Below are 25,144 nucleotides of genomic sequence, written 5' to 3'. Positions count from 1 at the left end.
GCGATGGCAAGTGTGTTGCACCACATGGAGAGGGCCACTCTGCAAACTCTGGATGCCTAGCCAACCAGTCCTGCATGCGCTCCAGCCAGTCCGCCTGCGCCTGCTGAGGAGTGCCGCCCATCCCCCTCGTCCAAGCCACCGCATTTGACACAGGGCCGGCAGTCACCAATGCGCTCAGATAGCACGGGATACCCCTGGTGGTGTGGCAGGTGACCAGTGTATATGTAGGTGACTGTGGGTGGAGCATCCTTGAGTATAGTTGTTGTATGCAGTCAGTTTTTACTTATGTGTGTGTGTGTGTTACATGGTTGGGGGTGCGTGACCCCATACCTGTAAGACTACCCATACGAGCCGAAGGCCCAAGGGCAATACTACAACGCCTGAAAGCCACGGAGAAAAGGAAAAACACCGCACATCAGCCCAGACTAGCGTCCAAAGGGGGTAATTGAGTTTCGGTGAGCCCACATACGTTTCAACATCCTTGCCAGGCGTGCGGGTTCCCATTGCATGGCCTCCTCCAACATACTCTGTTGATGATCGAATCCCTCTTCAGCACGAATATCATTATAGGCTGGGCATTCCAATAACACGTGTTTTTCATCCTCAATTCGGCTATTAGGACCACAACAGTGGCAAAACCGCTGCCCCCTGGGGACATGGTACTTGCCCCTTCGCGCTCTGTTCGCCTCCAAAGCCCAGCAACATAAACGAAACTGCATTAGCTTACGATGTGCTAAACGAGGAATGAAAACCTTAGCATGTGTTGGCCACATGACGGCTGCGGCTCCCGAAAAGGGCAGCCCCATCCAGTGCTTATACTTCGCCATTTGCACTCCCGGTTGCTTCCCATCTGATGGGTACTCCTCTGGCAAGACAGTCAGACGCGTATGGTCCCAGCCGCTCATCAAACGCTCTCTTAGTGCCGTTATTATCGCTCCTTCTGGTAGAGGTCTACTCAACAACCAGTCAACACGCTCCTTTACCCCCACGACTTCTTGCGGTATTCCGCTCCAAATGTTGCACTCCAAGAAGGAAAACAGTCGTAACATTGAGATTCCCCAACCCTCCCATTCCGGGTTGGTCAGGGCATCGGTTATCTCCTGCCGTAAAACTGCATGAGCAATGGATCCCACTTGCTTTTGAAGGCGGTTCCAGAAACGGAGAATCTGCTTCACCATGTAATATTGTAAGGGGAGTTCAGCCAGCTCCGCGTACAACAGCCTGTGGGATGGCCGTGCCGTCCCCACTACCTGCCTCATGAATAAAATCTGCAGCTGGACTGCACTATCCTTCAAACAGGCTTCGAACATGCCCTCCGCAAAGGTTGGCTTTATCCCGCCGCCTTCCCGCCCTGTCCACGACCTCTGCCAGCGCAAAAGGGCCCCACGCCTGGCAGCCATACAACAGAATTGCTCGGACTTGGGTTGCAAAACACCGCATTCGCACATCGGGGGCAAACAGCTTCATTTTGTCCAGCTTTGCGCTTAAGGAAAACATAGCGGACCGACCTGTATCACACAACTGCTGACGGCACGCACTAAAAGGCCGTTCTGGCCCATATACCAAGCCCAGATAGCGAGCGCTATCTTTGGCAGGTACTACCTGGCCTGATAGCCGTAACTGTTGACATCTCCCGCTAAGTTCCGACTGCTGGGTGCCGTCACATGCAAAAACAAGCCTTTCACACTTTGAGACATTTGGTCGCATCCCAAAAGCTTCACAAAACAAGTCCACAAGATGTAGCAACTCAGACATTCGCTCTACTGACGTCGCTAGCAGACTAACATCGTCTGCATACAACAGTATGGAGACGCGCTTGCTGTCCACAAGGGTTGCGTCACACTTACGTGCACCAGCTTCTACAAGGTCATGAGTATCAATCAGATCGGCTAGTGTCTCGATGAAGAGTCCAAACAACTCCGTAGATAAAGGACACCCTCGCTTCACTCCTTGCTTAGACTCAAACTCTCCCCCCACTTTCTCATTTACCTTCATCACCATGGACACCTTCTCGTACGCTTTTCTCAGAGCACCTAGCATGGGGCCGCTAATCCCCCTCTCCTGCAACCGAAGCCACATGTGCTCGCGAGGCACCCTATCAAAGGCCTTCTCAAAGTCAATCTGTACTATTATCAACGGCGGTTTTTACTTATGGTCCAACCACCCCGTCTATTGAAAACATCCGTTCACGCCTTGTCCAGGCTGTAGATGGGCGAGCCCAGGCCGTACGAGCCCAGGCCAAACATGGACAGGTACGACTTCTTGTACGGCCCATTCTTGTACACCCCCTGCACCTTAGCCTGGGTCAGCGTGTAGTTCCAGGCGCTGGAGCCGGCAACGTAGCCTGCAGTGTTGATGATGCGGTGCCCAATGGTCAGGTCGCTGGCGGTGCCACGGATGATGGGGCGTGCGGCACCACCATCCATGCTCACGTCCGTGACGGACACTGCAGAGTACAGGTCGCCGTCCAGGAACACGTAGGCGGTGTTGTCACGCACCGTGACAGTGATGTTGACCCAGCGCTGCAGCGGCACATAGTCGATGTAGGTGACCAGGAAGCCGCTGGCGTACTTGCGGGCGGCGTCCTTCTGCAGGATGTCATCCAGCGACACCACTGCAGCCTTGACGCGGTTGGTGGCCCGCGCCACGTACAGCCGGTTGGTGTTCTTGTCCATGAACAGCACAGGGTTGCTGTTGTTGTCCATGCTGTCCTGTGCGGTCACGGCCAGCGTGCTGCGCTGCAGGATGAGCTTGTGGTTGGCGGTGGGCTGGTACACGGGGCCCAGGTACAGCCAGGTGCTGTACGAGAACTCATGGCCGGCATTGACCAGCGCCATCTTGCTGGTGTCCACACAGTACGGCACCTGCGTGCCGTTGTCCAGCTGGATGAGGGTGCCGCTCTGCAGCTCCACCTTCTGCAGCTGCGTCTGCTTGATCTTGGACATGATGTACATGATGACCAGGACCAGGACCAGCAGCGCGCCCAGGATCAGCAGCACCACACCGGTCTGCTGCACCCCTGTCTTGTACAGCGCGTCGATGGTGCCCCTCGCGGCCCTGCCGGCGGCCTCTGCACGATTCTGCATGTAGCTGGTCTCCGTGCCTCCTCCTGCAGTGTGGAACTTGGAGCGCATTTTACTGTAGCATCACAAAAGAATGTGTGCCGCACAAGGCGCACCAGTGACAGCATTCAACGATAAGGCACAATGGGCAGCGGAGCAGAGAAACATACCTACAGATACAGACATACCATGTCGCACTCCAACACAAACACACACACGAACAGCGCGTCGACTGGCACCACGTCCTCCTCGTCACTGCTGCCTGCTGCCCTTAGCGGCGGAGGAGGCAAGCAGCGCCACAACCCGCAGGAGGACCGGTACACCGACGAGGAGCTGGCCTTCTACCGCCACTTGCCGCTGGCCGAGCGCACCCGCATCACCGACCTGGAGCATGTGCTGGCGCTGGCCAACAACGTCGTGACGCCACTGCGTTTCAAGGTGCTGCTCACACGCATCATGATACACCCATGCAGCACCTATGGGCCATGCCCATCATCATAGGTGCCCATGAGCATAGGTGCACCATGGTGCACCCCAGCCCATAGGTGCACTGGGTGCAGCATGATGGGTGGCACTTTGCCCTGGGGCAGCGGGGCAAGGCAGCCGGCATCTTGGCAATGCACACCGCACACAGGTTGTAGCCGCATGCATCCTCACTGTAGGGCCAGTGGTACACCTTGTTGCTGCAGCCTTGATGCAGGTTGTAGATGGCTGCACAGCACAGGTTGCAGGTGGGCCTGGTTTCAGGGTCCATGCCCACATGCTGTGCCGCGTCTTCCACACGCGCATGCTCATAGCGCGTCATGCATCGCACTTGTTCATCTTGGGCGGCCACCTCCGCCTCGACAATCGGTCCAAGGAAAGCCAGCGCTCGGCGCGCACCGGCGTGCATCACCTGTTCGTGCATCTGCGGCCCTGGCCCAAACAGTGGCACTGTCTGCAGGCAGTCCTGCAGACGCAGGTAGGTGCCAGCAGTAACAAAGCAGTCACCATCACAGAGGTGATTGTGATCGTAATCACTTGTCAGTGGCGGACTACACCACACTCACTGTGCAGGAGCAGCACGTGCGGCAGACTGGGCAGCACCACACCAGCTCAAGCCAGGAGGCCAGGTGCAGCTGATGTGCGAGGGCCTGCAGGCACTGCATGCAGTGGCGGGTCTGGCACTGGTTCTTCTTCCCTCCATGCAAGGCCAGGCACGGGAACAGGGGCTTCTGCTGGTTGCACCGGTGGCACAGGTCATGTCGCTGCTTCACCCGCTCCACTTCATCGTTGGCTGCACTGCCAGGCTGCACCTGCACAGCGAAACAGCAACAGCGGCTTTGTGTGTGTGAGCAGGGTGTGTCTCGGGTTCAGTTGAACTGTGCTGGCTGGTGCAAAGCAAGGCGAAGCAAGCAAAGGTGCTGTCATGTACCTGCACTTGGGGACAGACCATGGCGTTATGGGGCATGGTCATGTGTGTCCATTCTTGCCCCAACACAGCGTCACTGTCGCTGCTGTGGTTGTGGTCTTCTGCATCCATTGTCCACAGTCACAGTCACCGTCACAGTATGACAGTCGCGGTCAACAGATGGATATGTATACCACCCCAGCACGGGGCTGCAAACGGAGCGGTTGGTCTTCTCAAAGAGCGGTTGCTTCTCAAATGCACAGTTGGTTGGGTGCCTGCTTTCAGTTCAACAGGCAATTGACTGGTCAGCCTGGAGTCTGGCACCCCGCTTTTGCCATTTCTACGTACGGACCATGCAGTTGTGATCACATATACAGCTCCAGCTCCAGCTCCAGTGCAGCGGCTGCCTACCTGCAGGGTTCACAGATCTACTTGGGTTGTGTAAGTTTTCTTGGCAGCGTTGAAGATGTTGAAGGTGTCGACTGCGGAGCGCTTCTCTTATGCTTCTGGAGTCCGCAGCGAGGCTGTGCAAAGAGCCGAGAAGGTGGGTTGGCTTCCCAAATGTGTGGCAGCAAGCTTGGCACAGGCTTTGGCACAGGCTTTGGCACAGGCCTAGGCACACTTGCAGCCGACGCAAGTGTGCCTAGTTGCTACAGCCACCGACGTCAGCGCTGTTGTTGGGGGGAATCTTATGGTATAGTAGGTAGTGTGGCATTGTCCCACTGACACAGTCAGTCTTGTTTACATGCTGCTCTATCTGCTGTGAATCGCTTGCTGCCTTTCGACAGCTGAGCAGCCCAATGGCTGGTCTGATGGACCCTGATTTGAGAAGTTACTGAGCATTTGTACTGTTTTGCCCTTCATCTTGCCGAACGCAATGCAGGCCTTGCTGCATGAGGTGCAGCGGATGCTGAATGTGCGTAGGACGGCCGGCACTACCTTCTTCCTTGGGCCCAACACCAAACGGAACTGGGAGTTGGGAGTGAAATGCATCCAGTGGCAGATGGAGCTGATGTTGCCCTTTGTGCAGCAGGAGGACATTCAAGCAGGTGTGGTCATCACAGAGCGCTCTGCAAGCAGGACGTCCATCACATGCTCCTGAGGCTGTGGGTCCAGCCTATGGAGCGGCAGGTCGCCTTCTGGCTGACGATGTTCATGGACCATGCGATCCTCTGCATCCATAATGAGACCAGGGGGCAAATATCTATTGCACTGAGCAGCATGAAGCGTTTTATGGACAACCTGGCTAACAGCGCCTGAAGCAGTTTTGCACAAGGTTGGGGTGCTGTAGGAATTCTATGCATCACTCAGTGTGCCAGGGGCTTTGCTCTGCAACATGGCCTGCCTGATCTGTCACTGGCAGCTATGCATGCAGAGAGCAAAACCTTGGCTTCCTCAGCCCGCAACCTCAAAACATAAAATATTTTAATTGCTACATAAGGCATCGTGCCCGACTTTTGACTTGTGGGTGAACCAAATACACGTGCTGAATTTTGATTGTGAGGCTACATGTACATGCGTCGCACCCATGATGTGCACATGAGCATGGACCGTCGCAGTCACAGTCACAGACGCAAACACGGCTGGTGTGCTTGCACGACGGTCACAACCACCGCAGTCCCGCCACAATCCGCAGCATCTGCGCGGGCATATGGCGCATGCTGAACAGCCCGCTGGACCTGCAGGGCGGCGCCAGCTTACAGGTTGAGTCGCTGGTGGGCCATCAGACGCGTTACCTGCTGCTTGTGGGTGATGAGGCGGTTGGCCACTGCACGTTGCAGAGACAGCAGCCCTTCATGAACATTGTGGAGCTGGAGGTGTTTGAGGAGCACAGGGGCAAAGGACATGGCAGTGAGTTTGTGAAGGTGTTGGTAGACTGGTGGCTGGATGTGACTGATTGTGATGACTGCTGCTGTGATGACTGTGGCATACGCCCTGTGCATGTGGATGATCCGGCGGCGGCGCGTTTTTGGTTTGCGTGCGAGGCGTGGCAGGACGTGCTGTTTGCGGACGGCGGCTTCAAGGACACGGCTGGTGTGCAGGCGTGGCTGACAGGGGAGTGCTGCTGGTCTCTGCCGGCAGCGGCTGAGTTTGCCAGGCTGTTGTCATTGTCAGGATGAGGATTACATAATCCAGAGTCATTGGACGAGTGCCAGTGTGTGGGGCTCGCATGAGATGACTGCATGTGTGCATGCCGTCACCCAGCAGTTCACACAGAGTCTGATGCATGGCTCCACACTGAATGCAGTCACATTCACAAACACACAGCAAGGCGATGACCATCATGTCTTAGACTCCATTGGGCACCACGAATTTGTCATCTTTAACTTCAACATCCTTGAAGTGCTCTCTAATGAACAGGAAGGCCTGCTTTTCATAGCCTCTATTCCCACGGATGCCCAGAGCCTCAGTGACTGCGTTCATGAACTTAGAGTCACCCAGCTCAACAGACGTTCCAGCATACTGCTGCAGCACTGCGCGCACGTCCTGCACCTTCTCCGCCTCGGGCCTGTGGATTGCAACATGTGTCACATGAGGCGGAACAGACGCTCAGCAGACCTACAGGAGCCATGCGCGTGCTTCTGCATGAACCGGCGTTCCTCCATGAAGGCATTGTACATGCTCTGGATGTGGTCATGCTCAGTCACAGCGGTGACTGCGAGCATGGCTTGATCAAATACTGTTTCACCCACTTTTGTCTTTCTTTCTGCATAGCCTCGTTAACTTTTTGCTGCGCAAACATTTCCAAAGCTTGCTCTTGAGTCATATGCTCAGGCAGTGGGATCTCGCCGAGTACAAACTTCTTCAGCTCATCCAGTGTGTAGTCTTCCATTTCTGATGTGTTAATGGACTAGCACAATTTAGCAGTAGCTTTGGAACGAAGCAGACACAAGGACCCAGTTCACAGCTAGTTTGGGCAAGTCATCCCATGTCGCGGTTGGTTTCGGAGTGTTACCTGCAAGCATGGGGTCGTTTGCTCACAATTCTTCTTCTTTTTTATTGCAGAGACAAGCGACAATATGGCACACTCCACACAAGCGAGTGTAGAATCACAGTTTCGACTGTTGCAGACATCGTTGCGAGCAACTGAGGTGGATCTGACACCACGCAACTACAAGGAGTTTGGCCCATGCAGATTGGGAACTGCGCCCGCCGGCAGCCACATAGTTGTACAGATTGTGCGCGGAGAGCAGGAGGATGTGATATGGCATCATGGCATCTACCTTGGGGACTACATGGCAGCGCACATGCACCCAGATGGCAACATCAGCATAGTCACCATTGAGAAGTTTATGGGTATGGAGCGTGGGGCACCACGCGGCGACTATGTGGGAAAAGCAGGCATTGTGGAGTACGCTGGTGACAATGACACCCTGCGCAACAAGACCTGCATCTTTGCACGCTGGGCTGCAGCTGACAAGGACGGGCAGCAAATAGTGTACAATGCCCTGAGCAGCAACTGCGAATGGTTTGCAACCTTGGCACGCACGGGCAGGTGCGTGGCCCAGGAGACCCTGTCGGCAATGCTGCTTGCTGTCCCAGCAGCAACAGTGTATGAGCCTATGCATCCAAAGGACAGGCTCTGGATGAGACTGTGACTGTGATTGTGTGTGCATGCAGGGGATCCTCTGAGCAGGTGGACAGAGTGGTGCGTGTTGTTGCAAGACTACTCTCCAATGTGGCAGTTGCAATGGTTGAGTATGGCAAGAGTCTGAAGTGATAACATCCTCAGCACATGGATGCTCCAGCCCCAGCGGGCAGCGTTCCAAAAAGAACACGCAAAAAGAAGCCCAAGCAGTAGGATTGTTGGACCATATGCTGTGATTTGTAGCCTTATAGTCATTGTCGACGGTCACACCAAACAAAGTACTGTTTTTTCTCTGTGTGACACGTGACATGTCAAAGGGTACTCAGACGGCGACGCTGTCATGAGTTTGCAAACCGGCAACCTTTGCACTAAGATATACCGCTTCTTGAAGTAGGCCGGCTTGCGAACGGCTGTGTATGTGTGGCATTGCTGCCCATGTGGCATGTGTCATCCCATGCATCACATGTCTCAGCAACTCACACACTTGATTCTACACCGGCATCTCGCCGGTCTGCATAAGATTATCATGCTGCTCAATGGCTTTCCAAAGCACTTGCAACCATTGGATTTGACCAACATGGAGCTGAGATGTCAACAGTGGCGTCTGGCGCCTGTCAGGCGTGTCGCATGACGGTCACTGGTTGACTTTGACTTGGTCAGTAGTTTCCAACCGCTACGACTACACACCAATATATACACCTCCTCCTGCCAGCCGACTTGAAAAGAGCTGCCAATGTGTGGGCTTGCATGAGGCATGTGTGCATGCTGTTGACAAAGGGAACACACGAAGCATCATGCGTGACTCACACACACATGATCATCAAACCCCACACCATCATGTGACGCTGACATGACTCTCGCTACGGGATGCGACGCGGCCGATTTGGGCCAGGTAAGTGTGAGTAATTGAAGGTATCAATGGACCAACCCGCAAAAAATGTACGGCCACTGCTGCGATATGTACGATATATACGGACGCCACCCCACATTTGTGCGGTACTGGTAACTAACAGACAATTATCCTGACGCGGGTGGTATGCCAAATTTGTTAGGGCCTATGTCTGTGCTCTGTAACCCAAACCTATCCTGTGGTTTGGCTGGGTCCAACAGCCAAAAGCCGAGTCGCGAAGGACGGGTAAAGACTTATGGCCTGGTACGCGAAAGCGTAATGGCGTAATCACAGCAGCGCGAGGGTACAGGAATGGCGGAAGATGTCGGTAGTAAAGTGAAAGCTGTGTAACGACATGCAGACGCCGCGGAGTCACAGGTCCAGGGATGCCAGGATAAGGTTGGATCTAGGATCACTCAAAAAACGAGAATGATACGTAGGTAGACGCATTCATTGGAGGAAGCGACAGGGTGAGGTTAAGGCGTACCGCAAGGGTAGCGTCCTTAAAATGGGGGAAGGTATGTTCGATGTCGGGGAGCACAACACGTGCTGCTGTTGCCTTTCTGGGAACCGTCCTGCTGACAATGTATACGCTATCGTCAGCGGAGAGGTGTTCGTGCCTTGAGCAGTTCCAGGCATCACTCCAAAGCGGAAGCCATAGCCTTCCCACATTTGATTCATACGATTGCAAGCGGAGGTTAAAAAACTCTAGTTTTTATCAATGATATTCTTTAGCCATGAGTCCTTCAATTCAGTGACCCTTACAACCCAACCCTGTTTGACAGGTGTGAGGCTGTCTTGAGTACAGGTTTATAACGCTTATCGAACAGATTACTCTTGTGTTGAGTTTTTGCATATCACAGCCTTACATGTCACATACATGACCACCATATTGGTTTCAATCTGGACATCGTCCAACGAATCTACTCAATCCGCGGTCATCAGAACGACCTTAAAACCAACCAGCACGCCCGCGGCGACACCTGGCCCAGACGAGGTGCCGCCCTGGAGCGATGCTAACCGATTTCTTGCCAGCGCGCTGCTCGCAATTCCAGCACAACCGTCTTTTTCCCTTAAACAACAGCAATTTGTTAGGGTTGACGAACGTGAAGGAAACTCGACCCGAACAAAGTCGACTTTGTCATGTCAACGGTATAGCATTCCTTCAAGCCACAAAGAACACAGTAGTTCAAATAGTAATAATAATAATGCTCTTATTATAGGAACAAGTATTTGCTCCGTTCTTGTATGTGCGATAGCGACAGCGACGTGCGGCATTCCAGCCTGCAATATGTGAGACAGAAAAGATGATAAATGCCTTATTGCTACTGGTGAACTTTGTAAAAATGAAAGCAAAACTGTCCAATGTCTTTCTGTACGGGCGGCGCAGGGGAGGGCGGCGCTGCACTGGGCGGCGCGGGGGAGGACGGCGCTGCACGGGGCGGCGCAGGGGTGTGTCCGTGAACACATGAGCACATGGGCAGAGGGCACACACATATCAAACACAAAAGACGGAGGGAAGGGCAAGGGAGAGCAGGGGACAGCAGAGGAGAAGGCACAGAAGGGCAGAAGGGAGGGCAGATGGGAGTTGAAGGGAGGATGACTTAGGGAGGGTGGAATAAGAGTGAGAAAAGGTATTGTGGAGGGTGGGGGGTGGTGGGAGGGGATTGTGGGGGTAGGGTGAAAGGATGGAGGGAGGGAGGGATGGCGCGCCACACATGTCTCCCTTCTTTCACACCCCGGAGGACAAAACAGCCACACTGGGCCGGCGACCTCAGTGTTATATAGCATATGCATCATTTGCGCCCACACGAATTCCCCAGGGTCCCTGTCGTGTTTAAAGCATTTAGCCGGTGGCTCCCCCGTTTTTTTGACTGGACGTCTACAGAAAATTCACACACACAACCTGCAGAGGCACACAAACGCGCGGCATGCTAAAACAGCCATCAAGCTTGTAATTAATTTTCAACTAGCGGAGAAGCACACCAGGGGTTCTTAATTGTTGGCGACGGCAGCAATCGTGACGGTGGAGATGGCGACAGCAGTAATGGCGATGGCATCACCATTGCCACCGTCGCCATCCCCCCCGTCGCTATTGCCACCGTCGCCATCCCCACTGCCGCCATTGCCACTGTCGCCATCCCTGCCATCGCCATTGATCCCGCCGTCGCCAGGAATGGCGACGGCAGGGATGGCGATGGCGGCAGTGGCGATGGCAGGGATGACGACAGTGGCAATGGTGATGGCAGGGATGGCGACGGTGGCAATTGTGATGGCAGGGATGCGACGCGGCAATGGCAGCAGTGAGGATGGTGACGTCAGGGATGGTGACGGTTGCAATGGTGACGGTGGGGATGGCAACAGTGGCAATGGCGACGGTGGTGATGATGATGGTGGCAGGGGTGACGATGGCAGGTGGTGGCGATGGCGGGGATGGTGATGGCGGCAATGGCGGCGGAAGGGATGGAGTTTTGTTTGGGCACACTGCGATGATGGGAGCCAATGGGAAAGAAGAACAGGCCTGGGCTAGGAGGGTTGTCAGTGTCAGTGAGGTGTCTGCAGCCCTTGGCAGGTCATGCAGTGGTGTTGAGGGTCGCCGTACAGAAAGACATTGGACAGTTTTGCTTTCATTTTTACAAAGTTCACCAGTAGCAATAAGGCATTTATCATCTTTTCTGTCTCACATATTGCAGGCTGGAATGCCGCACGTCGCTGTCGCTATCGCACATACAAGAACGGAGCAAATACTTGTTCCTATAATAAGAGCATTACTATTATTACTATTTGAACTACTGTGTTCTTTGTGGCTTGAAGGAATGCTATACCGTTGACATGACAAACTCGACTTTGTTCGGGTCGAGTTTCTTTCACGTTCGTCAACCCTACCAAATTGCTGTTGTTTAAGAGAAAAAGACGGTTGTGCTGGAATTGCGAGCAGCGCGCTGGCAAGAAATCGGTTAGCATCGCTCCAGGGCGGCACCTCGTCTGGGCCAGGTGTCGCGGACGGTATGCAACCAAAAACTACCGATGTGCTTTCCAAACTCCGACAAACATCTCAGATTTCATCATAGCTCACACTCCAGAAAACGCGAAACTTTACTCCAGCACGCGAAACTACGCCCGTAACAGCCCGCTCAAACGCACCGCGAAGTGAACACTACAAACATTCATGAACTGCTGGCAAAAATGTTTTCACAAAACAGTCAAGTCGCTCAAGAGCAATTTCTGTGGCGGAATTATTAGAGCAGAAGCGGCGCACTACGGAAAGCCGCCAAAGCGACGCGGCATGCATTCCAATTTGGCCAGCTTGCCCCGTAACCCCACCACCTCTACAAAACCATGGTCTCCTCTTCCCCTTGACCTACATTCCCCAAACCCCAGCGACAATACCCCAGCGCAAATTCCCAAACTTTCCTCAAACCTCGTGAGTCGCATGTGCCCCGATACACATTCCCCCTCGCATTCCTAGATCCCATGTCACCGGTTGTGCCATGTCTGCTCAAATCATCAACCCCCAAAACACAACTCATCAACACCGCACATCACACATACAAGCTTTCAGACAAAACCAGGCCGAGATTCGCTCTACTTATATCATGTACCAGAAACGGACGAGAGGTGGAACGAGGTGAAAGCCAGCGACGATGATGTCTCCGGACCCCATGGGAGATTGCGATAACGCCTTCCTCCGGCTGTCAGGACGGCGCCTTGGGTACTTGTAAAATGGCTCTTGTCATTACCACAGGCCAATCACCTTCCACCAGGCGCCGCCAATGCCCAGCCACACGGCCAGATAGAACACAGACAAAATGGCGCCCAGACGGAGCCAGTCGGACTGGAAAAAGGAGGGAGGGAGGGTGGAGGGAGGGAGAGGTAAGTGCAATAGGAGGCAATTACAGGAAGCGGGATGTAGGGAGGAATTAGAGGAGTAGAGAGGTTAGGGTAAAAGAGGACGAGACGGAGGCAAGGACGGCAAGATCGGCTAAATGGGTTTCAAGCATGCGCGAACTGGAAATTCAGTGTAACACGAAATGCATAAATTCCGAATCCCCATTCCCCCCTCCTATCCGGAACCGGTAAATAACCCTCCAAAACCCCAGATATAAAACTAATCTTCAAACGAAGCTAATAACCTGTCCTTACGTCTAAAAAAAGACAGAAAACCCTAAGACACGCACACAATGTGCACGTACCTGCGGAACGTAGCCGGCACCGAAGTACGGCGGCGCCGAGCCAATGCCGTACGTGGTCAGGCAGCCCATGAGGTTGGACAGCTGGCCGAGGGCAATGGCCGCAAGCATGGGGGGGGTGCCGCAAGCGGTGGCGACAGCCAGGAAGGCGGTGTACATGGCGCCAATGTGCGCGGCGCCGGAGGCGAAGAAGTAATGGCTGTAGAAGTACAGCGCCACCACGATGCCGAAGGCGCCCTGCCAGCCCAGGCCCAGACCGCCCACGACCTGAAGCCGGTGGCGGCGTTTCACGGTGCAAGGAAAAGATGCAGCTTGTGAGGGAGAAGGTCAAGGAAGAAAAAAAGAAGCCTGTCCACACGAGTCCAGAGCTACACCCTCCTCGCCAACATCGCCACGAGGTTTGCTTCCCCTCTCTCCGTGTCAAGAGTAAGGGACTAGGGTTCGCTGTGTGTCTGTCTGAATGTATGTGTGGTTTTACACCACCTTCTGGAGCTGCACAAGTTACCCAACTGCAAAAAAAGGGACTGATCCGGGACAGATCATCGGAACACTGCTTTTGGGCCCGCACATCAGCGGGCGCTCAAAAGGGGCCCTTGCCCAACCTTCCGGGTGGTCATAAACTTATAGTTTTACTCGAAGAATGGCTCATTTAATTAAAATTATTTTATTAATTTTTCAATAAAAGCATCTGAAGAAAAGCAACTCTTTAATACTTTCCTCGGCAGATCCTAAGGATACTATATCACCAGATCACTAGATTGCCAAACACAGCGTCCTGCCGACTGCCTCCTGCTGTCCCCTGCCCTCCCCCTAGCCTGTCCCATGATCACCCCTCCCCCTCCGCCCCGCATTCCCAACAGCCAAGACAAAATCCCCTCAACACGCACACACACAAACACTCACCTGAACGACGCTGTTGGACAGCCACGGGATGAAGCCGTACTTGTTGAGCGCTGCCGCCATGGCAATGAGGGCCGCGAACCAGGTGAGGGTGTCCCACGCGGCGTTGTTGTTGAGGCACTCCTTCCAGTTGGTGACGTTAGTCACCAGCAGGATGAACAGACCCACGATAGCCGCCGCCACGGCGTTGATGCCCAGCGAGCCGCCAAAGATCCAAAGAGCCACCGTGATGGCGAACGCACCTGCGTACGTATGTATGTACGTGTGTACGAACGGATGTATGTGTGTATGTACGTGTTGTGGGAGGGGGGCCGTGTGGGGGGCGTGTGAACATGTCGGGGACGATTGTGTGGGTGTGTGGGTGTGAGAGAGTAGGTTGGGTTTTTGAATATGTTTAATGGTGAGGAGGTGTGTATGCATACGTATATGTAGGTATGTATGTACACAGTGCAGTACAAACCAGTGCAATGCACTCAAATTCTGTATAATACTTTTCACAAATATCCCCCTCCTCTAAAAAAACGTAATCTCCAAAGCTGCTGTGCATAGGGCCCACACCTGCGGTGATCTTCTCGTTGGTGCTCATAGGGCCCAGTTTGGCAAGCTCCTTGGCCGCAGCAGCCGGAGCGTCCGGGGTGTCCTTGACCTGTACGACATGCACGAGAGCCGCAGAACTGTGTTACCGCATTACATCGGCATTGCGCATGGTTACTGAGTAGACGCTGTCCGTAAGGCAGTGTTGTAAGGTACACGCACAGTCATGTGCACACACACGCACACACACGCGCACGTAGAAGCCCCTCTGCACCCCTCTCTCCCCATACACCAGTTTACTTTCATCGTTTATTCCCCCATTCCTCCATTTCCTTCTACCTCAGAATCTACCTCAAATCAGCACCGGCGCGATACACGCGCATGTCCATGTCAACTACCCGCGCAAGTGCATCACATCTTCCAACAACCACTAACCCACTAACCCACAAGTATTTTTGAAGGCCAATCTAGTTTAGGTTTTTGTACGACCCTCATTAGCTACTTTTAGAGCTGTAGTTGCCCACCACCAGGCAGTCACGCACCTCCACTACAGCACGGCAACTTTTCACAGGCTCTCGATATCACTTCACAGGCTTCTGTTGCGAATATCTCGGGTTACTACAAGCTATGTCCACAACTGACTCCCAACGGAAAAGGCTTATTACACATCGCTATGTGAGGTTGAGAGCTCACATCGATACAGTTATTCGTGCACCCACTCGTCGTGAGGCTCCCAGTTAACAAAAACTCCAACTGTCTACACACACACACGGGCGCGCGTCACCCGCTCTCCCCCAAACCCACCTCTGGTGGATACAGCACGTACAGGATGAGCGGTACGGCAATCAGGGCCACCAGTCCGGGCACCAGACCCGCCAGAGCCCAGGTACCCCAGGAGATGTTGATGCCGGCGGCCGCAGCCAGGTTGACGGCCAGTGGGTTGGCGGCCATGGCGGTGATGAACATGGCCGAGGAGACGCAGGTCGTCTGTGAGGGCGGGGTTCGCCGCGGCGAGATGGGGGAGGGAGAGAGAGAGAGAGTTGAAGACAGGGAGGAGGGACAGGGCAAGCGACGGATACGCGGCGGCAACACAGTGGAGGGGGCGAGAGGGGACAGAAGGGGGTCCCTCATCACATTCCAACAACACGACGACCCACCGAAACACATTCATCCATTCCTGTCTCACGCCCCATCTGTTGGAGCCCCAAACTTAAAACCCAGACACACACCAACACACCCACCTGGAAGCAGGTCTTCATGACGTAGGCGCCCATCTTCTTGGCGGTGCCCTTCTCCGGGTCGGAGCCGCACGCCAGACACAGCGCCTTGGCAAGCGGGAAGAAGATACCGCCTGCAGAGAACCGATGTGAGTATCCGTGAGCCGCGGGTAATACATTTATTATACTTATATGCTTTATCCTTGTTAAGATATTACTAAAACTAACACCCTGCTCGAAGTCTGGTTGTTGCCTTTATACTCCACCCCCCCCGCTGGCCGCTCCTATGGAAGCATACGTCCTAAATACATACATACATACATTGTTCCACTGTCCTCGCACATTTCGTTCATCCTCCCTCCCCCCTACTCCTGATCCTCGCCGACACACTAATCCACACAACCCGGATTCCTCACCCGCAACCAACCCAACCCCCCTAACTCGCGGTTCCCTTCTCCGGGTCATCGATATGCGACCGTCAACAGCGCTATACCTTTCCGACATCTGTCTTATTCGGGCAAAACGCAGCCCTCGTACCTATCTACCCCGCCCCGCTTCCCCACCTCAGCCAACCGAAATAACCCCTCCTAAACTATCAGTTAACTCAGGATACTGCTTCATTCGCCAGTGGCTCGTCTGAACCCCCCTTCCCCCGTTTACCTGCCCTAGCCGCCACGGAGGGGATGGCGGGGGAAAGCAGGGCCTCCGCAAACACAAGCGCGTAGGTCAGACCAAGCGTGGTCTTGCCCAGAGCGCCCACAATGGCGTAGGCAATGCGGTTACCCAGACCGGACTTGATGAAGCCGCCGGCCAGGAAGTAGGCAATGGCGATCAGCCACCTAAACAGCAAAAAGGGTGTGAATGGGGGACGGGGAAGAGGGAGGAGAAGGAAATAAGGGATGAGGCAACGGGACATAAAAAGGTGCTGACTCGTGATATGATTGTGCTCTCGTTCATCTGCAAGAGGGTACACCGTCTCGTGAAATTTGTCACAAACGGGGCATTATTTGTCGTGAGGTAAGGTCAACAGAAAGCCCTTCAAAGGTGCGGTGGTGGCGGTGGCGGTGGCTATAGCGGCAGTGACGGATAAGGGGGGGAGAGAATTGGCATACAGTGCGGGGGGCCATGCAGTGGCAGGGGGAAAGACAGCCGTTTACTCTGCCACTGATAATGATAAACCGACCGAATGAATGGGCGATTTGTTTCCCATTACTGGGAAACGGAGGTGTGCAGTTCAGCAACGAAGTACAGGATGCGAATGTGCATGTCTACCTGTATGTATGCCTGTATGTTTGTTACAAAACGGTCCGGGCCCGTATGCATGTAAGTTTGTGTGTATGGGATCTTTCCGGGTAAGCCGGGCAACGACGGGGGACGAGCGAAACCTACACGGCCGTAGACCCGCCTGCCGGAAATCAACTTCCCCCTATCGCACTGGTTTTATAACCATGTGTGATTGTTTCTAACCGTAACCTTTTCACTTTTAATTCTGCGACAGCATTAAGGGAGAGGGAGGAGAAGAGAGACTTAGGTTTTCATCCAGTAGCGGCAACGACTGCGATAACAGTCCAAAGCCCTAAGCTTCAGCTGTGGAAAAAAGGCCTCGGGCGACACAGCTCCAGGTGGCTCATCAACACAAATACAGAGTCCTGTTAGATGAACGTAGTCGCTGAAACTACTGCGCGGCTGATGACGCTAAAACAACGGTTAGAAGACACAGCAGCAACAACAGGAGCAAAATACATCGCTCGTAGCTTTCAGTCTGTAAGGGTCGTTTGCGGGTCGCTACTGTGGTTTAATGTCCGAATCAGGTGAAGTCGAGGATTGTCGACTTTAAGCGCTGGACAAAACAGCAGGTAGGATTGGGTAAATGCGATCCATATGGACGTTTAAAATGTCACAAGTTGTGGTACTAAAGTAGCGCCTTACTATTTAACGCCACGCAAAGAGTCAACGCGGTGAACATCGGAACTTACGGGATCTCCGAAGCGAAAGCACTGAAAGCCTCCGCAAACGTCAGGACCTTAGTAATCATTGCAGCGCCGAGGCCCAACACGGCAACGGCGCCAAGCGGCAGAGGCGTGGTAATAATGCCCACAATCGTTCCTGCAAACGCGGAGAAGCCTCAACGAACTTAGTAAAACAAAAGAATTTAAATACGTCACCGAGATTAAACGGAAAACAAAGCCCAAGCTTAATGCAAGACTCATCTGAACAACCGCGCACTTACCGATGAAGACCGCCAGCAAGTGCCACGCCTTGGCCGTCACACCAGCCGGAGGTGGGATAAACCACAATAGGGTAGCAATACCGACGCAAATGCCCAAGTCTTTCATGTTAGCGCCCCACTTAAACGCGGGCTTTGCGGGCGCGGGCGACGAGGGAGTTGCTGCGGAAGCGGTCACACTCAAGGAACGCCGTCCGAGAGCCACCGTTTTCTGGATCACACGGTTGTGTACAGGAAGCGCCGTCATGCTGATGCCGCTGCGCAGAACCGGCGTAGTCGCTGTCCGCAACAAAGGTGATGGAGCTGGAGTAGGACGCCGCGTAGGCAGCCCAGCACGCAAGCCCTGCGCCTTAAGGATTGTAGCCATCTCTGACGCTGTTTGGTCGCAAGACTCGTGAAGCAACCAAAGAAGCTTCCTTCCGGAAGTGATTGCTAGCGGAACTGTAGCCCCCTAGCTTTGTCAATACGATCACCACAGGCAAGAACAAGATGAAGGACACCTTCACAAAGTGGGGTAGAGCAGGACGAGTAGCTTATAGCCGTAGGAAAAGAGCGACGAACCGAGATTTCATCGTACAAAATCGGTGAAAAATCAGAACATAGCCTCATGCGATGCACCTGTTACACATATATCTTTGGCACTTACAAGTTCAAAATGAGTGCAACTGCTTGTTTTGGCGCGCAGAGTGACCCATGGTGACCCAGCAAGGTAAAGGTAGCTTTGCTCTTGCCACTTCGCCGATGCCCTTAGCCGTAGCTTACTGTGTCGCTATCTTATGTTCACCTGATTGTTAAAAGATTATGTGCGTAGGACCATCACTGTGAGAAGACGTTCACGACCAACGTGTAGAAAACCAAGTCCATCATGGAAGCCCTATCAAGCGATTGCGGACAGATTTCTTCGTTTCATGCATAGCATTTAAGTCGTTTACGGCATCCTTAGCTACTCAGCCTGAACATGAACAGAGGCTTTCAGCACTCCTGCAGTGCCTATTGTAAAGCGTGCGTTGTCCCTTGTCTTTACTTTAAGCTTGGCGGGTGTGCGGCATGTATAACTGTGATGCCTTAGCATATCTGCATTGGGGGCTTAAGCGCATTGGCAAACAACGGTGCAGAACGTTGGAACGCGATGCGGCTTTTTCGTAAACATTTCGACCACCGCAATGTTTCCATTCCACAGCCATCGAGAAAACTACTTACAAACAACCATGTCCGGGAGACCGGGACTGTTACTCTTCAGTACGGGATGACCATGTACAGCATAGCCTGCGGAGGTGTTTAGCGTTTCGGGGTTTGATACAACACCACCAGTGCGCAAGGGTCACACAATTCATTACGAAAGTGATCTAAAAGATGCCTTCTCACTGTGTCATTGAGGATGTTACGGATAAATGGGACCCCGCGGAGGGCGACAAACAGCTGGGTGATATGTTGATCAAGCACGAAGGGGACGCGCAAAAGTTTCTTGTGACCGTGCTGGATTTCCTTAAACGGAAATCGAACTTTTTCAAGGGCGATGAACCCAAGCGGAGACTTCTCGAAGCTTTCAAGGAGGTGCGGTCGGCAGATCCAACTGACAGGCGTCACGTAGCGTCTTGCAAGAGAATTGTCGTTAGCTCAGACAGTCTGGTCACCTGCCGACGGCCGACCTGCATGATGTTTGGCGCCTAACATAGGTGGCTGGGGAGACGGGACCTGTTGCTGGCTTGAAAGGAGGCTTCCTTGCTTGTTCCAAAACAGCGGAATCTAAGGTAGGCTTTGCGCGTGGTCGGGCCACCTTTCGACAGCTTGGGGCGATGGCATCTCAACATCCCCCTAAAAGCCATACTTAAAATATGCTAAAACTTCCCAACGTACCCACGTCTCATATATTTCGTGGATTATGGCATCATGAACGCCTCTCCATTCCACTACCCAACCCCTCCTCCTGCATATAATTCTATCCCCTTTCGCAGGCAGCACCGACTGCGGACGACAACAAGCCCTCAACCCCAGCCGCTCCGGAGGCGAACCCTACTGCCGCAGGTCCGGACCGCCCCCACTTAACTCAAATCAAGCTCTTCCTCCCTCGAGCTTTCCATTCCCTTTCCCCGGCTCTGCGCACGCGATCTCCCTTGGGGTCTGGGGCTCGCTGTATTACCGACTACGCGATTGCCAAGGTCGCTCTCCTAGGGAGCGAAAAATTGAATCCCGGCGTATGGCGTTTTGATGATCAACTCCCCCGGAGGCGAGGGCGGGGATATATTTGGCTCGTATGAGCACTCGTTACACCCCTCTGGGTAACGCAACCGATGTGTAGCACACATACACACATACATTTGTCTCATCAGGAGTGTTCATCACAAACCCCCCTCACCATGCTAGCTATCCCTCTTCTGACCACCCGCCTCTCCACATCCCTCTACTCGGTCCAAATGCCTCTCCTGCCGTATGGAAGTGCGCTGCTTCCCCCCCATGAAGACTGCAGAGCGGCAGAGACCTGCTCGCAGCTGCTACGTTGCATGTTGCATATCGCACCGTTATCCTGGCATTTACTAATCCTTTGTACGGCTTGCCGTACAATGTCTCCTCAGAGGCAGCCCCGGCGGCAACGCAGGAGCAGCCGTTGGCGACGGCAGCGGCGGCGACAGAGTCGTCGTCTGAGCCGGCGGCGGTGGCGGCCTCAGCGGAAGCTGCCGCTCCGGCGGATGTTGGGTCGCCGACGGCGGCTGCCCCCGCGGTGGAGGGCGGCGAGGAGAAGGATGGGGACCCGGAAAGCTCGAAGGGCTTAAGTGAGTGGTCACAGGCACACACCTGCGTGTGGAACGTAAGGGGAAGGGTGAATAAACAAACAACTTGTTTAACTTGGAAAGCTGCTGCCGCACTACCCAAACACCAACCACACGCAGCTCCAGCAGCAGAAAGATTCGGTGACCGTTTTGTGCTGCAGCAAAGTTGTCCCACGTTTCTTAATCACGAGTTAGAAGGTGGAAGTGCAGGTCTGTATGGTGATTTGCATGGTGTCGATGCTTTCAAGTGCGTTGGTCCACGTCATCGAGGACACCAGGGTTAGGCACATTCGCTGCAGCTTCTCCACACACACGCGCACATTTCGACGCCTTCCGTGACTTCTCCTTGTAACTCTCACCCTGCTCACACTTCTTCCATTTTTACGAATTAATCTCCCCACCTCGTGCTTCGTCTTCCCCACAAGTCGCACATTTTTTTGCTTCAAAAATTATAGCTCACACATTTTTTGCTTCTACAAATAACAGCTATGTTCCCACATTCTCCATTTCCTGCTCACTGGGGCCCCCTGAGCCCTCTCCGCTGCCTCCACTCCGCTCCCCCCTCCACTCCCCACTCCGCTGTCCGACCCTACAGAGCCCAACTCTGGTCGCGGTGCCGATCTGGACCGCTACAGCTGGGCCCAGACCCTGAGCGAGGTGACCGTCAGTGTTCCGGTTCCCAAGGCCACCAAGGGCCGGATGCTGGATGTGGTCATCACCAAGTCGCACTTCAAAGTGGGGCTCAAGGGCCAGCCTGCCATCCTGGAGGTGAGTGGTTGCATGCGCGTGTGTGTTTGGGGGGAGGTTATAAGTTTTTTGCCTGTATAACATTATATGTGTAATAGGAGTTCTTGTTGTTGTTGTTGTCAGTTGTTATGGGAGGGAAAGACAAGTAGATCCGGCAGGCGGTGGTTAAAGAAGGACTATGTGGAACGTCCCTCCTCGCCACGCGTCAAGGCCTGCTTGGCTTTCCGTACACCAGTACGACATACGCTTTTGACCTCGTGGCGCATACCGGGTCATGTCCGCATCCCACGTCACCTTGGTACACTCCCCATACACTGGCAAAATCCACCACGTCGCTGGTGACTAGTGGGGCCTGTAACGGTGAAATTATTTGTGTACCACCACCAGCATTTCCCACATCACGTCCCACAACCCTAAGATGATTATTACACACAATTCACGCACATTCCAGCAATACCAATACTCCATAGAACCCAACCTCCCAACAACAACATCCTCATCCTCATCCTGACACCTCGGACCACACCGGAGATCCACATGGCCGGACTTCCCCGTGAGTCCTAACCTGGCCCTAAATCTCAAATATTTTAATATTTAAATAGTTATTAATTAACTGTTTCATGGCCTCATCTCACCCGCGTTAACCCTTTGGGGCCTACTGTCTCGCCCCAGTTACGCCCGCACCGGCAGCTACATTCCTTGTTCCCTTGCATATGATCCCCCCCGGTCGGCCCCCCACCCCACTCGAAGGGCGAGTTCACTGAGCCGGTCAAGGCGGATGACAGCATGTGGAACATCGTGGACAACGTGGTGGAGGTGACGCTGGCCAAGGCGGAGGGGATGCACTGGTGGGCGGCGGTAGTCAAGGGGGAGCCGGTCATCGACACGCAAAAGGTGGGTGGGGCCCGGGGGCCGGACATGGGGAGCGTGGGGAGACTGGGAATGGGGAGTTGGGGGAGGGGGGAGGGAGACGCGCCCAAATAGTGTGAAGTGCGCCGCGTGCGGGGGTGGGGTAGGGGGTTAAGGAGACGGACGAGATCAAGAAAAAGGCGAGCAGACCTAGACACGGTTTTTCTTTGCCGACGTGGTCGAGAGAACGGATGACGTGCATGGTTGCGTGGGGCGTGGATGGGGAACTGTTGCTTATTGAGAGAAATGTACGAGGTAGAGTGCGAAGATGCGAATTTGCGAATTTGGGGTGCCGGAGTAGCAGGAAAGGTAGCGCTTAGGGATGTCAGCAAGTTTTTGGAAAGGCTGCCCTTCGGCAACAATATCCACACCATGCAACTGCGTGCGATTGCCCAGGCTCATTGCCGTACAATTGCCGCACCTACTCTGCCGATACCTCAACGGACATGTCCTCCATCCCAACCACCCGCAGGTGGAACCGGAGAACAGCAAGCTCAGCGACCTGGATTCCGAAACGCGGAAGACCGTGGAGAAGATGATGGTGGGTGCAATGCGAAAGCACATTCCCTTGGAGCTTGCGCAGGGCGACAGGGGCGGGGAGTATCGGTCTACCCTTTACATCAGCTTCACTCGTTCGTGGTTCTTCTTCTCGCACGCATGCCGTGCTGGAGGAAGCTTCATGTTAAATCCGGATAGCAATAATACCAAGGCTGTTTCCTATCCACCAAACCTTCCCTGGGGCATCTCAGCCACAGCCAAACCCCCAGATCCTTTTTCCTCCAAAAAAAATCAGCCTTCCAGCTGCCTGTTTGGGAACGATTGCCTGCCCGTCGCTCGGCAGCTAATGATAACTGCAAGGAGAATTGCGTAAAAACTGACCCGCCTTCTCCTAGTTCTCGTTGTCCCCCGTTCTTTTTGTCCTACTTTTTCCGCTATTCCCTAAGCAGTTGAGCTGTTGATACTAATGGAAATTGCTCGTAAGATTGCGTAAAACTCACTTTTTTCTCGTCGTCCTGGACTTTTGTTTCCCTTACCTCTCGGCAGTTCGACCAGCGCCAGAAGGCTCTGGGCTTGCCCACCAGCGAAGAGCTGCAGAAGCAGGAGATGCTCAAAAAGTTCATGGCGGCGCACCCGGAGATGGACTTCTCCAAAGCCAAGCTCATGTGATGATGGTCGTCAACAACAATCTGTTTGTTGACGTGTGTTGTGATGGGACTTAATGAATGGAATGAAAATAAACTCTTCATCTGCATCCCTTATATGCAATATCCCTAATATGTAATATGCACGTATTCCAAGATTTCATGCCGCCACTTCTGGTGCCGCCACGTCACGCCATCATATGACCTGATAGAATGGAACGCGACAAGGGTGGGGTTGTGCTCTCGAGGGTGGGGTAAGGATGGAAGCCGACAGGGGGGATAGGTAGGTGGAGCGAGAGGTTGGGGTTGGGGAGGTAGGAGTGGTGACGAATGGGCGAAGCTAGGATGTAATGCGATGTGGTGGAGGTGGGAGGGGAGGGGAGGGGAGGCGAGGGGTGTGAAGCGGGAACGCTGTGGTTAGGGACACGCTTCACACTCACCAGTGAGCATGTAGAGTGTCAGACAGACAGACAGCCTAAGTAGCTGGATACGGATGCCCCCGATGGGTTCCGTCGACATGGACCTGGCCAGGTCCCATGGGAGGTGGTTGTGATGGTGGTTGTGATGGTGGGAGGTGGGAGAGGCAGAACGCAGCCAATGAGCAGCAAAATGTTGATGGCGCGAGCTTGCAACCCAGGCCCACCACTTTGAGCTGGTACTTGATGGGGCAAAGTTATTAAGCTCGAAATAAGCAACAAATTCTAAATGCCCACGTTCCGATAATAATGGCAAGCTACAGGGTAATGGAGAGCGAAATTACAGTCCTGTGCTCTAAAAGCAAAGGTTGATAAAGGACGGCACGTACGCAGCTGCCATTTCGTTCCTGATGCAGCCTTGTGCAGCAACAGCAGTATGCGAGTTGTCGAGTGCATCAACACAACACTGTGGGCCGTAAAGCTTGCACTGAGTGTCCAGCTAGTCGATCCAAGGCGCACCGACATCACTGGCCTAAATGCCCTCTGTTACTGCAACGAAACACGGAAAAAGCAGGGTATCCTGAGCCGGTGAATGTACGGGTGCCAGAAACAGGCGATGTAAAAGTCCAGGATGGGCGTGTTAAAAAGCCAAAGCACAGCCAAACCAGGGAAAGAACCTGCACCTCTTTGCCTCCTTCAACCACAACCCATCAGCGACTAGGGTGAAGTCTCCAGCTCCAGACTTTTGGTAACCCGACCTTCCTATCTTAATACTTGGCCTTGCATATCGGATGGTCTTCCATCATATCGGCACAGCTCAGCTGGCCATTCTTGTCTCCCCCCGGTATTATGCTTGTCTGTCGGGACACTGCACCTGCAGAAAGTAGTATGATAGGACACCTGGTATTTAAGTGTCCGATCGAGCTGCTGGCCTGCTGAGGCTCCCGGTTTGTTAGTGATGGGCGGCAGTGGCAGGTTCCACTCATTTATCACTGGTAATTTTTTTTTTGTCTTGAGTAGCACCACCCAACACCGTTGACAGACACCTACAGCTTTTCACTCCGAACCTTACTCAGCACCCGTCCTGCCCGGGGGAAATGGCAAGCTGAGGTATAACAATGACCCGGGGCGCCTCATGTACTGTTGCCCCGTTGTCCAATTTGG

General features: G+C 53.8%; 5 protein-coding genes across 5 annotated transcripts; 2 read left to right on the top strand and 3 right to left on the bottom strand.

The window, feature by feature from the left end:
* Positions 1 to 2,186: 2,186 nt before the first annotated feature.
* On the bottom strand, positions 2,187 to 4,584 carry VOLCADRAFT_96850 (uncharacterized protein; the record flags this gene model as incomplete). Its single annotated transcript, XM_002955818.1, has 5 exons — positions 2,187 to 3,138; positions 3,447 to 3,538; positions 3,586 to 4,011; positions 4,112 to 4,357; positions 4,477 to 4,584. 5 exons carry the CDS (start codon positions 4,582 to 4,584, stop codon positions 2,187 to 2,189), a joined length of 1,824 nt encoding a protein of 607 aa, XP_002955864.1.
* A 1,471-nt stretch (positions 4,585 to 6,055) lies between these two features.
* On the bottom strand, positions 6,056 to 7,325 carry VOLCADRAFT_106991 (uncharacterized protein; the record flags this gene model as incomplete). Its single annotated transcript, XM_002955817.1, has 5 exons — positions 7,146 to 7,325; positions 6,760 to 6,961; positions 6,506 to 6,690; positions 6,189 to 6,263; positions 6,056 to 6,131 (listed from the first exon to the last, which is right to left on the bottom strand). The coding sequence occupies exons 1-5, from the start codon at positions 7,283 to 7,285 to the stop codon at positions 6,056 to 6,058; spliced, it is 678 nt and encodes a 225-aa protein (XP_002955863.1). The 5' UTR covers positions 7,286 to 7,325.
* Positions 7,326 to 7,460: 135 nt separating this feature from the next.
* On the top strand, positions 7,461 to 8,398 carry VOLCADRAFT_106990 (uncharacterized protein). The gene is made up of 2 exons (XM_002955877.1): positions 7,461 to 7,948; positions 8,074 to 8,398. The coding sequence occupies exons 1-2, from the start codon at positions 7,473 to 7,475 to the stop codon at positions 8,171 to 8,173; spliced, it is 576 nt and encodes a 191-aa protein (XP_002955923.1). The 5' UTR covers positions 7,461 to 7,472; the 3' UTR covers positions 8,174 to 8,398.
* A 4,268-nt stretch (positions 8,399 to 12,666) lies between these two features.
* Positions 12,667 to 18,580, bottom strand: VOLCADRAFT_106989 (uncharacterized protein; the record flags this gene model as incomplete). Its single annotated transcript, XM_002955816.1, has 9 exons — positions 18,002 to 18,580; positions 17,748 to 17,877; positions 16,432 to 16,610; positions 15,796 to 15,905; positions 15,359 to 15,541; positions 14,579 to 14,666; positions 14,024 to 14,262; positions 13,124 to 13,387; positions 12,667 to 12,765 (listed from the first exon to the last, which is right to left on the bottom strand). Exons 1-9 carry the CDS (start codon positions 18,363 to 18,365, stop codon positions 12,667 to 12,669), a joined length of 1,656 nt encoding a protein of 551 aa, XP_002955862.1. The 5' UTR covers positions 18,366 to 18,580.
* Positions 18,581 to 19,314: 734 nt separating this feature from the next.
* VOLCADRAFT_83419 (uncharacterized protein) lies at positions 19,315 to 23,721 on the top strand. The gene is made up of 8 exons (XM_002955876.1): positions 19,315 to 19,552; positions 19,675 to 19,749; positions 19,954 to 20,023; positions 20,572 to 20,769; positions 21,362 to 21,534; positions 22,264 to 22,407; positions 22,895 to 22,963; positions 23,467 to 23,721. Exons 1-8 carry the CDS (start codon positions 19,352 to 19,354, stop codon positions 23,587 to 23,589), a joined length of 1,053 nt encoding a protein of 350 aa, XP_002955922.1. The 5' UTR covers positions 19,315 to 19,351; the 3' UTR covers positions 23,590 to 23,721.
* The last annotated feature ends 1,423 nt before the right edge of the window (positions 23,722 to 25,144 follow it).

This window comes from Volvox carteri (genome assembly GCF_000143455.1).
Source record: "Volvox carteri f. nagariensis unplaced genomic scaffold VOLCAscaffold_55, whole genome shotgun sequence".
NCBI lineage: Eukaryota > Viridiplantae > Chlorophyta > Chlorophyceae > Chlamydomonadales > Volvocaceae > Volvox > Volvox carteri.
The sequence above is the reverse complement of the archived record's forward strand: the minus strand, read 5'-3'. Positions and strand labels throughout refer to the sequence as shown.